This window comes from Antechinus flavipes, chromosome 2 (assembly GCF_016432865.1).
Source record: "Antechinus flavipes isolate AdamAnt ecotype Samford, QLD, Australia chromosome 2, AdamAnt_v2, whole genome shotgun sequence".
Taxonomy (NCBI): Eukaryota; Metazoa; Chordata; class Mammalia; order Dasyuromorphia; family Dasyuridae; genus Antechinus; species Antechinus flavipes.
This window is the reverse complement of record NC_067399.1, coordinates 458,154,515-458,171,355: the sequence shown is the minus strand read 5'-3', so window position 1 is coordinate 458,171,355 and position 16,841 is coordinate 458,154,515. Positions and strand designations below refer to the sequence as shown.

Below are 16,841 nucleotides of genomic sequence, written 5' to 3'. Positions count from 1 at the left end.
CAGGAGATCATTATACATGGCAACAACAATACTATACAAGGATCAATTCTGATGGAAGTGGTTATCTTCAGCAATGAGAGATCTGATTCAGTTCCAAGTGATCAGTGATGAACAGAACCAGCTATACCCAGAGAAAGAACACTGGGAAATGAATTTTGACTGCTTACATTTTTTGTTTTGCTTCTCAGATTATTTTTACCTTTCTAAATCTGATTTTTTTTTTGTGCAACAGGAGAACTGTATAAATATGTATACATATACTGTATTTAAGATATACTTTAACATGTTCAACATGTATGAGACTGCCTGCCATCTAGAAGAGGGGGTGGAGGGAAGGAAGGAAAAAGTTGGAACAGAAGTGATTGCAAGTCAATGTTGAAAAATTACCCGTGCATATGTTCTGTCAATTAAAAAAAACCCTATAATTAATAAAAATAAAAATAAATAATTCATGTTGGGAGAGAAAAATCAGAACAAAAGGCAAAACATCATGAGAGAGAAAAATGCAAAAGAAAAAGAAAAACAGAGGGAAAATACAGAAGAAAAAGGGGAAAAAGTAAACATAATATGTTTTGATTTCCATTCAATTCCATAGTTTTTCTGTGGATGCAGATAGCATTTTCTATCTAAAGTTATTAGTATTGGTTTGGATCACTGAACTGCTAAGAAGAACCAAGTCTTTCCTCATTGATGATCACACATTCTTGCTGTTTCTGTGTGTAATGTATTCCTAATTCTGCTTGTTTCCCTCAGCATCAGTTCATGTAAATCTCCCCAAGTCTTTCTAAAAGGAGCTTGTTCATCATTTTTATAGAACAATAATATTCCATTACTTTCATATACCACAACTTATTCAGCCATTTCCCAATTGATGGATTTAAAGGAACTAGCAATGTTATGAAGTAATATGAGTTCACAACTTTAGTCATTCTTAACTCTTCTTTTTTTTTTGGAAAGGCAATTGGGGTTAAGTGACTTGACCAACATCACACACCTAGTCAGTTTTAAGTGTCTGAGGCTGTATTTAAACTCAGACTCCTGACTTCAAAGTAGCTGCAGCAGGTGCCATACATATAAAGTTTAATCTTCATTCTTATAAATACATTTTAAAACAATCAAACAATAAATCAAGCTCTAATTTGTAGCAATTGTGAATTTCTGAGGTGTAAATACCCTTTCTCTCTCCCTGGCTTATTCTTTCTCTCTCTCTCTCTTTCTTTCTCTCTCTCTCTCTCTCTCTCTCTCTCTCTCTCTCTCTCTCTCCTCTCTCTCTCTCTCTCTGTCTCTCTCTCTCTCTCTTTCTCTCTCTCTCCCTCCTTCCCCCCTCTCTCTGTGTCCCTCCCTCTCTCTTTCTCTCTCTCTCTTTCTTTCTGTCTCTGTCTCACTGTCTCTGTCTCTTTCTTTATTTCTGTCTCTGCATCTCTGTGTTTCTCTCTCCTCTCCCTTCCTCTCTCTGTGTCTCTGTCTCTGTCTCTCTCCTCTCCCTCTGTCTCTGTCTTTCTGCCTCTTTCTTCCCCATCCCCCTCTCTCTGTGTCCCTCCCTCTTTCTCTTTGTCTCTGTCTTTGCTTTCTTTTTGTCTCTGTCTCTTTATCTCTGTCTTTTTCTTTCTCTCTGTATCTGTCTCTCTCTCCTCTCCCTCTGTCTCTCTGTTTTTCTGCCTTTCTTTCTCCTTCTGTCTCTCCCTTTCTCTTCCTCTTCCTCTCTTCTCTATCTCTCCCTCTCTCTGTCTCTTTCCCCTCTCTCCCTTTCCTTCCCTGTATCTCACACACACACACACACACACACACACACACACACACAGACACACACGGACACACAGATACACGGACACACAGCCACAACCAAAACCTCAAAAAAAAAAAAAGTGCTAATTGGACTAAGGCCAAAAAAAATTCCTGTAAGAGTTAAAGAGATAAGAACAATAGAAGAAAAATTGGGGAAAATAAATGAGAGTGCTGAAAGAAAATTATGAAAAGAGAATTAACAACTTCCTTCCCCCAAAAAAAAATTCTGGAAAAAATCCTTAAAAATGCACTCATAAAAAAACAAAAAACAAATAAAACCAAATTCAGAATTTGCCCAATGCTAAAAGAGTCACAAAATTCACTGAAGTAAAGAAAAAGAACCCTTTAAAAGTCATACTAGACCAAATGGAAAGAGGTACAAAAATTCACTGAAAAAAATAATTCCTTAAAAATAGAATTAAGCAACTGAAAGTTAATGATTCAATAAGACAATAAAAGAAAAACAAAGACTGAAAAACTAAAAAGTACAAAATATCTCATTTGAAAAACAACTGACCTGAAAAATGGATAGAGAAGAGTTAATTTAAAAATTGATTGATTAATTTTTGTCTTTTTGCATCACTAGACCAGGTCCAGCACTTTATCTTGCCAAGAATCTTTAAAATCATCTTAAGACAATTATAATAGAAGCAATTCAATTTCTTGGCATGGCACTGATGGACTTCCCAGGTCTCACAGGCATACAATAATGAGCTGAACACAATGGTTCTGCAGACCTTCAGTCTGGTAGGCAGCCTAATATTGCTCCTTTTTAACACGGGCCTTCAAAGCCTCCCAAATACTTAGCTAGCTCCAACAATGTGTGTTAACCATATCATTTATGAGTATATCCCTGGAAAGCATACTGCGCAGGTAAGTGAATTTATCCACAGAATTCAAAATTTCTCCATTTGCTATAATCTATGGTTCCACACATGGATGATGCAGTGATACAGTGCTGGCTCTTGGTGTTGTTTGTTAGGGCAAAATAAACACAAACATGAGACTACTGAACTTGTTGTATCACAGCCTCAGAAGACAAGAGGAGAGAAAAACTAAGAATTAGTTGAATACTTGAAAACCAATATCATCTAATAATAAATCATAGAAATTACATTTTAAGAGGTTATCAAGGAAAATTGCTTTGATATCTTAGATCCAAAGTATAAAATAAAAATTCAAAAAAATCTACCTTTTACCTCCTGAAAGAAATCCCCAAAATAAAAACTCCCAAGAATATTATAACCAAATTCCAAAGCTCCCTTGTCAAAGAGAAAATACTTCAAGTAATCAAATAAAACAATTCAAATAGTTGCAAATGAAAGTATCAGACTACATAGTGTCCATTGTCCTTTCCAGTATCACACTGAAAGAAATAGATAATTTGGGGAAAAGAGAATGGCTTAAACTTCTTTCTTCTTTCAGCTATAAGCATAACTGGCTGTCTAATCTCTTATTCAGCTGCTTCTTTATGCCTCTTTGCTCTGCCATCTAACAATGCTTTTCTCAGCCGTCTCCAAAACACATGTCTACCCAGGTTAGTGTCCTCCCATTCCAGGTAGGTGTTCCGACGAAGCAGCCGGTAGAGTTCCACCTGTTGTCGCAGTAGTGACTTCTCCACTTTCTGTAGCATGATGAAGATGATACCTGCGTGACTGCTCAGGAACTGCCATGTCTGAGCAATTTCATACTCAAACTTGCACCAGCGGCTCTGGATAAAGTGCTTGGAGATCACAACAATGACCTTCCGACTCTTATGGAAACCTTCCTGAATAATGTTGGCAGCAATAGCCACACCAGGGATAAAGTCTCGGTAGTGGAGGCAGAGTTGGAATGAGGGAACACCCTCTTCTAGGTTTTTCACCAATTCCTTCCTCACCCATTCCTCATCTTGACTAGAATAGATCACAAAAGCATCATAAGTGCTTTCCTCTCCAACAATTTTTTTGCAGCCAGCAAGCAGCATCAGGTGGAAATAGAACTTATAGACCAAGGCCAGTGCCATAAGTACCACCATTATTGCCAAAATAGACATAGCAATGATAGTCTTTTTCATCTGACAAGATAAATCATCAAATAATAGCACAGAGACATCTTTCATATGAGAAGGTGTCTGGCAAATCATTGGTTTAGATCTATTCAAGAGTTGTATATTCTCTTTGACCCACTGAAAGAAGATTTGATGGTCACAGACACAATCAAAAGGATTTCCAGAAAAATCAGTAGAAACCAGGGTTCCTGAAAGTGACTGTAAATTCTGCCCATCCAGGGCTGTGATACTGTTGGAACTGCAGTTCAAGACTTGGAGGTTCCAAAGAGGACTGCAAATGAGTGGATCAAAAGTCTGGAGGTTGTTATGGCTAATATCTAACACCTGGAGTTGGTGGAGGGACTTCATTGTTATTTGGGGGATTTGTTCTAGGTGACAGTAGGAAATATCTAATGTGACAAGCTGACTCAGATTCTTGAAGATGTCTTGTAAAATGTTGCCCTGGAAAGAGTTACCAGCCATTTTCAAATGTGTTAAATTGCTCAAACCTGCAAAAATATTTTCAAATTGGACATGAGTGTTTGTGTAAGAAATATCCAGGTACTGAAGTTTTGTGAGTGATAAAAAGACAGGGAAAGTATCATGACCTTTCAATCGGCAATGTTGAAGATCCAGAGATTCTAGGTTTTCTAAACCCATGAAGTTCTTAGTCAACATGATTTGGGCATTATAACTCAAGTTCAAATATTTCAGGTTTTGTGTCTCAAAGGTATTGTAGGAACAGCAGGACAAAATATTCAGAGTATTTTGACTGAGGTCCAGAAGCTCCAGATTGGGAAGTTTCAAATCAGATAAAGTTGTGAGATCTTTGTGGCTAGTAATACGAAGTTCTTTAAGGGAGGGGAGAGAAGTAGATGGTAAGGTAGGCAGTGTTTCAAATTTACAGTTAGTGAATACCAATGAGAATAGTTTAGGAAATACTGGTAGATTAGTCAGCACTTCTAAGGGAACTGTAACCAGATGGAGAACAGAAACATTGACTAAACATTTGAAAAATCCATAACTATCTGAAGGAAAATCAGAGGGAACAACCATCCAAAATTCATCAATGTCCACCTGACACAGCCCATCTAGGATCTTGCTCTCAAAATTAGTCATTTGGAATTCATTTTTGTAATTTCCAAGGACCAGTTTGTTGACTTGTAAGCCAGTCATTCCCTTAATACAAGCCTCCATGATTCCTGAGCTGTGAAAATTTCCTCTCAGAATTAGTCCAGTTAAGTGAATCCCCTTTAAGACACCTGGATGAATATATTGAATAGGATTCTGAGAAAGGTCTAGGGTAAGATTTAGATTCATTTTTATAGGCTCTAAATCTCCATCAGAAATATTATTTATCAAATTCAAGTGAAGATCCAGATGCTGCAGGGAGCTGAAACTGGCAAAATAATGGGGTAACTGGAGAGAACTGATGGAATTATGTCCTAAATATAGCTCCTGCAGGGTCATGAGATGTCCAATGGGGAAGTCCTTCAGAGACACAAGATTTGTTTCTACAACAACCAGTTTCTGTAATTTGGGAAGACCATGGAAGGCTCTGAGACCCAAACTCTGGATTGGGTTTCCCGTCAGGATCAAAGTAGAGAGATTACAGAGGCCTTGATAAGTGTCATCCTCAATCTTCTGAATATCACATCTACAAGAAAGAGGGATAGAGAGATATTGTTTGCATTGAGGAAAATTCCAGGACAGAATACTAACAACCCAGCTGTCCATACAGATGTGATATAACAGGTGAATGAGCCCCAGCAGAGAGATCAAACAGGCAAATATTGCTGACATAGTATTATTAAATCAGATGCATGAGCAGACACAGTATTATCACACTGGCAGTACAGACAAACATACGATTATCACACCAGGCCTACAGAGGTAGAAACCTCAAAAAATAACTTGAATTCTAAACAGAATTGTTTGCAATACCAGAAGCTGGGACATGGAATGGCTGTTGACTGATGATTTTGGTCAGGAAACAAAGGTAGATGTGAGCCTTCTTATTCCGTGCCACAGATACACAGCAGCAGATAAAGCTGTGAGTGACTTCCATGACTATATAGATCTATAATTCAAAACAAAACATCTTGTCCATTCAACCCTCCTGTTCAAGAAGTAGGTAGGTAAAAATATTGGCAAACTTTGCAAGGTGGATGAATCAAGCAACCAATATGTATTTACCACTGGAGAAAGGCAACGTTTTATAATTGGAAGTGAAATTGATTTAGGAATTAAGAGGTCTGATTTTTAATTTTTCCAACTTTGTTACTAACTTTATTGGAGTCACCTTGAGTAAAATTACTTCACTGTATCCTAAGTTGCTTCCTCTGTACAATGAAAAGTTTTAGATGATCTTTAATATCATTCCTAAAGGTCCTTTCCAGCCCTTTCATTCTAAGTTTTGAGATCATTTTTTAGCTTTGATATTCAAGATTCTACATTACCTCCCAGTACAGTCAGTGAATAGAGCATTGGACCTGAAATCAGAAAAATCTGAGCTAAAATCCATCTTCAAATGCTTAATAGATTTGTGACCTAAGTAATTTACTTACTTCCCAGTACAATGGATAGAGCATTAGACCTAAAATCAGGAAAACCTGAGTTCAAATCCATCCTCAAATGCTTAATAGAATTTCTGTCTAATTCAAATCATTTATCTGTAAAATGGGAATAAGGGCAGCACACACTTTCTAGGATTGTTTTAAAAATTAAATGTATTAATATTTTTAAGGAATCTCACAAAGCTTAAAATGCTAATTATTATTATTATCACCCACATTCTGAATTCTAAGTTCCTTTCAATTCTGACATCTTTTGAGTTAGTCTACCCCCCCCAAATAATCTGTAACTAGTCTATGGCCAGATCCTCAGCAAAATTTAAAGCCTCTTGCTTGACAAAATGGATTTATCCTCTATGATTAAGGAAACAAACAAACTCTTTAAACTGACTTAGAATATATCAAAATTCAGAACTGCTAAGGGAGTTTCCTAAATGTGGTAAATGAATAGCACTGTTGGTAGGCACAATTAATGACAGATAATGACAAAGTTAATAGAATATTTCCTTAGATTTTTTTTCAAGGCACTTCTTCATCACTCTCCAAATTGTAAAGGCAGAGCAATAAAAATATTGGACTCAAAGCCAACGGAAACTTTTTTGGCATTCTGTATCTGCCACCACCTTTTTTGAGCTTTGACAAACCGTATATTTCTATAGCCTTCTTTTCCCTTCTGTGTAAAATTAGGAAACAGTTAAATGATCTTTAGAGAATCAGCAGACTTGCATACACCTGGTTACAAATTTGGCTGAAATACTTACTGATTCTATTGACAAGTCATTTAATCTTGCTAAGCATCAGTTTCTTTATGTCAAGTCAATAAAACTTGATGATTTATGATTTAAAGGGCAAAATATAACCTTAAAGACTTGTGAGAATGCAAAGAATTTTAATCTTCTACTCTTCTCTTACACAAGCTCTTCACTCAAGCCCAACCAATATTCCTTGAATTTTTCCAGAACCTTTTCATCTCACTATATTCTCATCACCTAGAAGAATTCGTCTCTTCTCCTTTTATTGCCCAATTTTAATCCTGGATCAGGACATATCATATAATTCCTTAATTAATTTCTTCATCTGAAAAAGTGGGAAAATTTTTGTACTAGTTGCATCCTGGGATGATATCAAAAAAGTACTTTGCAAACTTTGAAGCAATATAGAAAGATGAAAATCATATAATCATTATCATAATATTAACATTATTAATTATTTTAAAAATTATTGCAAAATTATGCCTATCCTTCAATGTTCAGTTCAACAGAAAGTGATATCTTCCTACTCATACTATTTATTAGCATATTCTTTTTATTATACTTAATTTTCTGCATATTTTATCACCCAGGTAAAATAAAATATTCTGAGAAAAAGGAATTTCATTCATTCTTTCTGTTCCTCACATGTCATGGAGCAGAAAACAATGTGTAGAACTTTTCAAAGTCAAGATTCAACCCTCTATTTTTTAAACTATTTTTTTGCTTTAAAAATTAAAACACCATACCTACTGTTAATCACTGATTGGACATTGCCTCAGGTAAATTGAAACCTGTTAAAGACCTTAGCTTAAAAAGGCCAAAGTCTTTCACTTCATCCAGGGTCATCTCCACTCATCCTAATCCATATCTTGCCACTAGATTCAGATGGCTCCAGAAGAAAAAATGATTTTGCATAATCCCTTATCTAAATCCAATTTATTTATATGTCATGGTATCACCTCTTTGATGTCATAGTCCTCTTCAAGTATAAGGACAAGCAACAGTTGCCTCGAAAGGAAGGGAGGAAAGAAGGAAAGAAGGAAGGAAGGGAGGAAGGAAGGAAAGAAAGAAAGAAGGAAGGAAGGAAGGAAGGAAGGAAGGAAGGAAGGAAGGAAGGAAGGAAGGAAGGAAGGAAGGAAGGAAGGAAGGAAGGAAGGAAGGAAGGAAGGAAGGAAAGAAGGAAAGATCACTTTAAGGAATGGTCTCTAGAAGTGATATGAATAAATAAGGGATCATTACCTGGACAAGTCAAGTATTCTCAGTCCAGTAAATCTGGAAAAACTTCGTGAAGCCAAAGACTTCAGTGGATTGAAGCTCAGGTCCAGCTTCTGGGTGGATGAAGGTATATCCACTGGAACTTGAGAGAAATTTCGGGCCATGCATTGGTATTCAATGTCTGGAAAAACCTGTAGCATTCACAGATAAACCACTGGTGCTTACATATAGAACAATCATGTTTATCCTGAGTGCTTTCCTTATAGCCACTCACCTAAATCTGAACCAGGGAAAGTTAAACACTGCATGCCATTTTCTATTACCAATGACATACCCAGCTAGGGTTAGGTGGTGAGTATTAAATTGATGTCTGTAAACTCATTTGTAACTAGCTTATGATTGTCTTCATCTCTGCATCAAAATGGAAAGTTTGAACTTTTTTCCCCTTCACTTTTTAATGAGCATTTTAAAAGCACTTTTTTCTTAAAATCCTTAAGCAGTGAATTGTGCCTAATTTTTTTCTCTCCCTTTACCAATGAAGAAACTGAACCTCAAAGAGATCAAATGATGTCTTCATAAGCAACTTCATAAGCAATACCAGGTTTCAAGCCTTGATCTTCTCTCATCCCATTTAACAACCTTTCCACTAACCCACAGTATCTCTTAAAGAACCTGAGAAGTTTAAACTGGGAGAGACCCTTCTCCTAGAGTTTGTATCCAGCATTTGTTTTATGGCCTTACAATTTTTTTTTCCATTTTGAATAACCTCCATATATCAAGCATAAGGCTGTAGGTGAGGAGATAAGAGATTTAGTTCTTGTCTCTCCAGCAGAGAAGTTCTGTAACCTGAGACAAATCATTTCATATTTTGGAGCCTCTTTTTTTTTTTTTTTTTTTTTGCTTTGTTAATTGAGAATGGTAATACTTTAGAATAAATACCCAAAGCATTATTTTAAATCAGCATATAAATGTGAGGTGTGTATGTGTGTTTTTATGGATGGTAGTACTGCCACTAGTATTAATATTTATGGTAGTTGTCTACTATTTTATTTTACGGTCCAAGTTCTATAAATGAAATTCAACTATAGCATAGAGATCATGGCCTTTGACCTTTATTTTCATCAATATCCTGTAAAATGCAAAGACTTTGGCCTATGCTGGATTTTATCTAATTTCAGCTCTGATATTATTAACTCACTATGTGACCTTGGATGAGACACTTTCTAAGTCTCAAAATTCTTTTCTCTAAAGTTGAATGAGAATAAAGTAGATAATACCTAAAATCTTTTTTTCATCTCTAAAATTCATGGTACTAAGATTCTGCACAATAACATTCTAAGATCTGGAATCTGAAATGATAATTTCTATCATATGTTTAACATATATTGCATTATTTGCCATCTAGGGGAAAATTGGAACACAAAGTTTTTTGTTAAAAACTAATTCATGCATATGTTTTGAAAATTAAAAAAACTTTTAAAAAGAGAGATAATTTCTATGGTAGCATCCAACACTAATATTCAATATTCTATGATTCCAGTGCATTCTGAAATTGTATAATCTCTTTAACTATTGTTTAAATTTCTGAAAATGCGCTGTCCGTAGTCTGAACCATTGTCATTTGTATCCAACTAATTAAATAGTTACTCTGACCACAATTTTAATGACATTTTCATTTCTGGGGGCCTATATTATATTTCCTTCTCTTTTGACCCAGATCAACCTGAACTTTTCTAAAAAGGGATAGAAATGGAATAATGAAGATATCAATGGACTCTAGAAACAGAGGATTTAGATTTGAGGTCTTGTGGTTCCCCTTGATAATCAGGTGACCTTCAGCTCTGAGCTTCAGTTCCCCAAATGTCAAATAAAGACAATAATATTCTCTCTATAATAGTAGCATTATCTACTTTTCAAGATTGATAAAATTATATGAAATATTGTATGCACATAAACCAGAAAGTGATGCAGTCTTTTTAATTGTCATATACTTTTGTTGTTATTAAAAGGCAATAATATTTCCTAGATAGTAGGCAACAATGTTGGAGAAATCAGAGAGGGTTACTTGTTTTCCTTTCTTAGAAAATCAGAGAGAGGTCGTCAGGGAAACTGAAGGGGTTTTGGAAGAACAGGAGAGTATAAAAAAGTTCTTCCTTTGGAGGCTGAGAACCTAAGTTCAAATCTTAGTTTACCACTTACTATCTCTATGATGTATAAAAGTCAGTTTCTTCCATTGTAAAATGAAGGGAGCAGGACTATATTATCTTCTAATACTATCTATATTCCAGCTTTAAATCCTTTGAGTTAGTGTTTTTATTTTTCTTTTCATTTTTTTTAAGCTATAGTACTTAGAAGAAACAAACCTAAGCAAAGTAGCAGTAGGATTCAGTGGGCACAGAGGCAGATGACCCAGGTTTGGATCCCAATTCAATTGATTACTCCTGATTTGGGGCAAGTTATTTCTGTCAATTAAGTCTATTACACCATTCGTAAAATGGGAACAGTAATATTTACACTAGCTGTACCCTACTTTACATTACATTACTAATAACTTCAAAGGATAGTTTTTGGACATGTATAAAGCACAATAAAACATTAGTGCATTAAGTGAATTTAGGTTGTTTTTTTATCAATTTGAATTGATATCCAGTGCTACTAATATTTTGCCATAAAATGTATGATTTTCTTATACTATATAATGCATTTTTGAAAAAAAAAAAAGGACTTGTAGTTTTATTTATTTTAAAAGCAACATTGTTTCCATGGGAACCCATATCCATTTATATAGACTATATCAATAGGAGAGTTAGACTAAAATCATAGACTTTGTTTTAAAAAATTTTCCAAAAGCATAATCATTGAACAGCCTAAAATATATCTGCCCGCCAAAATGGGCAGTTAGGATATACAAGACCTACATGGGGTATTTTTACTTTTATGACCCTAGAAATAGAGCCAGAATAGTTTCTAGTGAACAAACCTCAGAAATTAAATGTGATCTGCATATAAATTTGTTCTATATTAAGAGACAAAACAATTCTATAAGCTCTGTTCTGTTTTTGCAAAATTATTCATTTGTATAGTTTTCCCTAACAGATTTCCAGCATTTTAGAATGCAAAATAGTGAAAGTCTAGTAATATTTTTCTTTTCACTTGTCTGTTCTTGGCCCTTAAGTTCAGAAAAGGAAAAATAATCTGTGGCCAGATGCATTTGCTATGTCCTTGGTATTCTTGGCTCCCAGGTTCCAGTGTGATATCCTCAGTTGGAATCTACTGTTTCCTGGTGTGAAATCACCCTCGTGATAGCCTTGAAAAAGGCCAAGAAATCCCCAGAATGCCAGACACAGCCTTTTATGATCTTTTTTGCCTATGTTTTCCTCCTGTTTTTTTTTTTTTTAACCTTTTTCTTGTAGAAATCCAAATAACCCACTACAGGGAGAAAGTCCAAATATTGCATGGGCAACCATACTAGCTTTTATTCAGAAATGACAGAAACTTGAATACTCCAAGAAAATATTTCAATTAGTCTTCTTATCTGATACTTGGAAACTAGCAATTTGGTGGAGGGGAGGGAGAGAGGAAAAAGAATTTCAGCAGAAAGAATTGGCATCTGGGCAACATTTTTAAAAAAATTTATCATCTCTCTTTTCTCCTTGAAAACTCTATGAAGTTTTGAAAAAAATTGTTATCCTTCTTAAGATAGCCAATCTATAAAAGAAAAGATGGTCTCTAAGATCTCTTCTATTTTTAACCCAATATGTTCTGAAATTCTTTCCAGCTCTTCACAGATCCCTTCCCTAAATTTCCCTAAAAAATGAGTATACTAATATTCCATTTTCTTAAGGCCCCTTTCAGCTTTAATATGAAATGACTCTGGGATTCTATGTACATATGAGAGTGTAGTGAGTCATGGGGAGCACAGCACCAGGACACAGCACCACTCCTTGAATTGGAATGTAGTCTTGGCATATGATTACAAAGCAATCTATTAAGCCAGTAGACAGAAACTAAAAGTAAAGATCTTATAAAACAAATTACTTTGTCAAACCAGCTCTCAGGTGCTTAGTTTACACAAAATGATTATTGGATCTACTTAAATGTCTTATGTTTCAACTGGTTGGTTTATGTATAAATTACAGACAGTAAAAGAATTGCAGTTTGAATCTGGGCTTTACTTCATGTAGTCTATTTAATCTTGCAGCAATGGTCATGAAAGAACCTCTTGGTATTGACAAGAAAATATATTTGTCAAATTTTTTTTAAAAAGACAACTTAAATAGAGGTCCTAATTTAAAAGAGCAAACTATTAGGAAAAAAATAAAACTATGGCAGAACTCTGAAGACAACTTTCCTACAACTCTTGAGAGTTTCTACTAAGATTACTGTGGGACTGAAGGTACATCAGTAAGACAAAGTCTGGGTTGCTGATTTTTAATATCTTGGCTACCAGCCCTACCAACAAGGGTTAAGATGTTCTTTCTGCTTCTGTATGTCTAGTGTTTGGGGTTTTTTTTAAGTAAACTAGATCAAAGTTCATAGAACCTTAGCACTTTAGCTAGAGAAGGAAGTTTAACACATAGAATGTTAAAGTTTAAAAAGAACTTAGAGATCATGTAGTCTAAGTCCTGCATCTCACAGATGAGGAAATTTAGATTTAGAGAGAAAAGGTCATTGAGCTCAATGTCAAACACCTGCTTGGTGCCCACGCTGGAAAGTTTTAAAGAGTTAATTTTTTTTTTCTAAGATGAAACAATAGAGAAGCCCCAAGAAAGGAGGCAGGATAACGCATAACAGTACAGACTCCTCAAGCACCTACCTCTAGGCAGGAATGACAACTCCCCGGATCCAGACAGGAAAAGAAGGTTGTGGTTATAATCAGAGCCATGGCTATCCAACGGACCATCCTGGCATTTTCTGGGGGCAGAGACAGCAATATGAACACATGGCAACATAAATCCTCTTAAGCAGGTCCCACTTTTAAAACACAGAGCTTTCTGCCCCAGAATAGGTGCCCCACTGTAGTGCATATGCAAACTGGAGCAGGGTAAGGAGTAGAGAGGAAGTGAGAGTCACCACATTAGCATTTTGGGACATTGTTTCTCAAGTATTTATCTTCGTTGGGACCAAGAGGAAGTTAGAAGCAGATTTTTTTTTTTTTTAAGTGTTCATTGTACTGTTTGAGACAGCTTTAAGAGTAAGCTGGCTCTTATCCCAGGAAGTTATTTGACATCTTTTTATCTTGATGAACCTGGGAAAATACAACAGAACATTCTTGGGAGCCGCTGGCTATTGTGAGCCCAGTTCGGGCTTGTTGTTGCTGTTCAATCATTCAGTCAGGCATGTCCAACTTTATGTTTTCTTGGCAAAAATAAAAAAACTGGTTTGCCATTACCTTCTTCAGTTTGTCTCCATTTTATAGGCAGAGAACCAAAGCAAATAGGGGTTAAGTGTTTTGTCCAAAATCAGAGTTAATAAATGTCTAAGGTTGAATTTGAATTCAGATCTTCCTGACTCCAAGCCTAGTGCTTCATGTACTATATCACCTAGCCACAGTAGTTCATAATTATTAGTGATAGAATGATGATAATCATGAATGACAACAATAGTAATCAAGTTGACTCAATCATTCAGCTGATATTCGGTTTGATAATCCATAATCTGGTGTCCCCCTTCCTCTGCCTAACATTAAATCAATCAGCAATTTATTCTAAGGCACAGGGAAATTAGAATAAATTTCTGTTTCCTCTGGTAGTTATTCACGGGGAGGAAAACCTTGGTTTCTTCATCATTAAAATGAAAGGAGGCTTGACTAAATAATCTCTGAGTTCCTTTTTAGCTCTAACATCCTATTCTATACTTTTTATGCCAATGTCCCACATATCTTAAAATTCCTTTAAGTTTTAACATTTTATATCTTGGGTCCCTCTACCCCCTTCTTTTAAATTTTTTTTCTACTTTCTTCTTTCTATGCTCTTTCATTTTATGCCTTTAGGTTCCTCCCAGCTCTAATGTTCTATGCCTAAATATTTTGTATTCTATAAGAAGATTCATGAATAAAATTCAAGTCATGGTTTTTAACTTTAATATCTAGTGTTTTCTATTCTAATCAATAAACACTAGTTTGTAAGCTCCTAAAAGGAAAGAAGAAATCAATGAAAACTTGATGAATAAATGAATGAAAGAATGAAGAAAAATAACATTTTCAGCTTCTCAGCAAAAACAAAATCAAAACAAACAAAAAAGCAAATCTTAACAAGTACTTAAGCCTTGCCAACCCAAATAGATGAACAGAATACAAGCTACCATGAAATTACATTAAAGTAGTTACAAACCAACAAAATGTTTAAAGATCAGGATTAAATACCTCTCAGATTGGCTAAGATGACAGGAAAAGAAAATGATAAATATTGAAGGCAATGTGGAAAAATTGGGACACTAATATATTATTGGTGGAGTTGTGAAGTGATCCATCTAAAGGGCTATTAAACTGTGTATACCCTTTGATCCAGCAGTGTCTCTACTGAGTTTGTATCCCAAAGAGATCAAAAAAAGGAAAAGAACCCATAAGTACAAAAATGTTTGAAGCATCTCTTTTATAGTGGTAAGCATCTGAATGGATGCTCATCAGTTGAGGAATGACTACATAAGTTATGGTACAGGAATGTTATGGAATATGATTTTATTATAAGAAGTGATCACAGGATGATTTCAGAGAGGTCTGGAAAAAACTTACATGAACTGATAATAAGTGAAATGAACAGAACCAGGAGATCATTGTACACAGCAATATATACAATTCTGATCAATGCTGATAGATGTGACTCTTTTCAACAATGAGATAATTCATGCCAATATCAATAGACTTGTGATGAAGAGAACCATCTGCATTCAGAAAGAATTACTGAGACTGAGTATGAATCACAACATAATTTTTTTTTACCTTTTTTGTTGTTGTTTGCTTGCTTTTTGCTTTCTCATTTTTTTCCTTTTTGATCTGACTTTTCTTGTGCATGATAAATATGAAAATATGTATAGAAGAATTATACATGTTTAACATATATAAGATTATTTGCTATCTATGGGAGGAGGTAGGGAAAAGGGAGAAAAATTTGGAACACAAGGTTTTGCAAGGGTGAATGTTGAAAACTATTTTTGCTTGTATTTTGAAAATAAAAAGCTATTATTAAAAAAAAAAAAGATCAGGGTTAAGCCTTTTTACATCCTCTGAAAGAACAAACAGTGTCAAATGACAAACTAATGTCCAAAGACCCTTTTGTATTTCATTTCAGCAATCAAAATTATAACCCACTTACCTTAATGACATTTTAGACACACACACAAAAAGGCCTCTTGCATAAAAAAGTATAGTTTAAACAGTGGATGGCTATTTAATACTAGAGATAACATATCAAGGTTCAAGCCATCATAAAGAAATCATCATCTCTGATGTATTGCTGAGTTTTCACCCAGTTAATTGGATCAGGCTCATCTCACAAATGCTGCTCTCTTTCAGGTCCATGGAGAAATCTGGTTTAAAATTGCCACTCAGTGCTATTAGGGGGCCTTAACATCTCAATTAACTAGTCAGTACACGAACAAGAAGAAAATGCAATGCAAAGGTGATTTGAATGTTTGAGAGGGAGGGGGAATCATCTCCCCCACTGCACAGAGGCACACACTTTTCAATTTTTGTGAAGGTCATTTTGAGGTTATATCAGAACCAAGTTCAAAGACCCTAGAATAATTATTAACAGTAATGTAGCAATACTTATCAGTGCTTTTATCCTGGGAGTACAGAAGACCTTACCAACTGATATTCTTAAAGTCTCAAGGGCACTAGGAGATATCCAGATCTCAGTTTCTGGCATGCTGAGTAATTATTTCCTATATATGTCAGTCACTGAGAAACTGAAATTGAGAATTACCTGAGGGGAAATGAATAGGCACATATCGGATATAAGCAATCTTCAACATAATGCAAATGAATTATTAAGAAAAAGTGATGGTACAATAACTAAAGTAATTAATTTATGATATTTAAAAAGATGATGTGATGGTCACATAACAAGGATAAGAGACAAATCATGGGCAGTTTTAATACTCTACTATACTCAGAGGATGCTAAAAGAATTCCAGGAAAGTCCCCAAGTGGGCCTCCCATGATGAAATTAGGAGAAAATATTGCCAAAATGCATCACATCAGTTACTTAGATCTTAAAGATATGAGACCTGATTGGCCTTAGAGGCTGATGACACAAACAACTGACATCACTTTCTAAGTTTAAAGCAATCATGAGGAGCTTCAGATACTCTCTATAATGTTTGGAAGAACACAATTGGCAAATAAGGCCAGGAAAGTTCATTCAGATGCATCAACCAAATGCTATGAGCAGGGATGAATGTCTCTTGATTTGGAATATCACATAGATGAAATCACAGATCCATTTGATGATTATCTATATGTCTGACAATTTGGCATATCTTACT

General features: G+C 35.2%; 1 protein-coding gene across 1 annotated transcript; it reads right to left on the bottom strand.

Moving 5' to 3' along the window:
• Positions 1 to 1,384: 1,384 nt before the first annotated feature.
• Positions 1,385 to 13,969, bottom strand: TLR4 (toll like receptor 4). Its single transcript, XM_051979521.1, has 3 exons — positions 13,171 to 13,969; positions 8,379 to 8,545; positions 1,385 to 5,471 (listed from the first exon to the last, which is right to left on the bottom strand). The coding sequence occupies exons 1-3, from the start codon at positions 13,255 to 13,257 to the stop codon at positions 3,239 to 3,241; spliced, it is 2,487 nt and encodes an 828-aa protein (XP_051835481.1). The 5' UTR covers positions 13,258 to 13,969; the 3' UTR covers positions 1,385 to 3,238.
• Between the last annotated feature and the right edge of the window lie 2,872 nt (positions 13,970 to 16,841).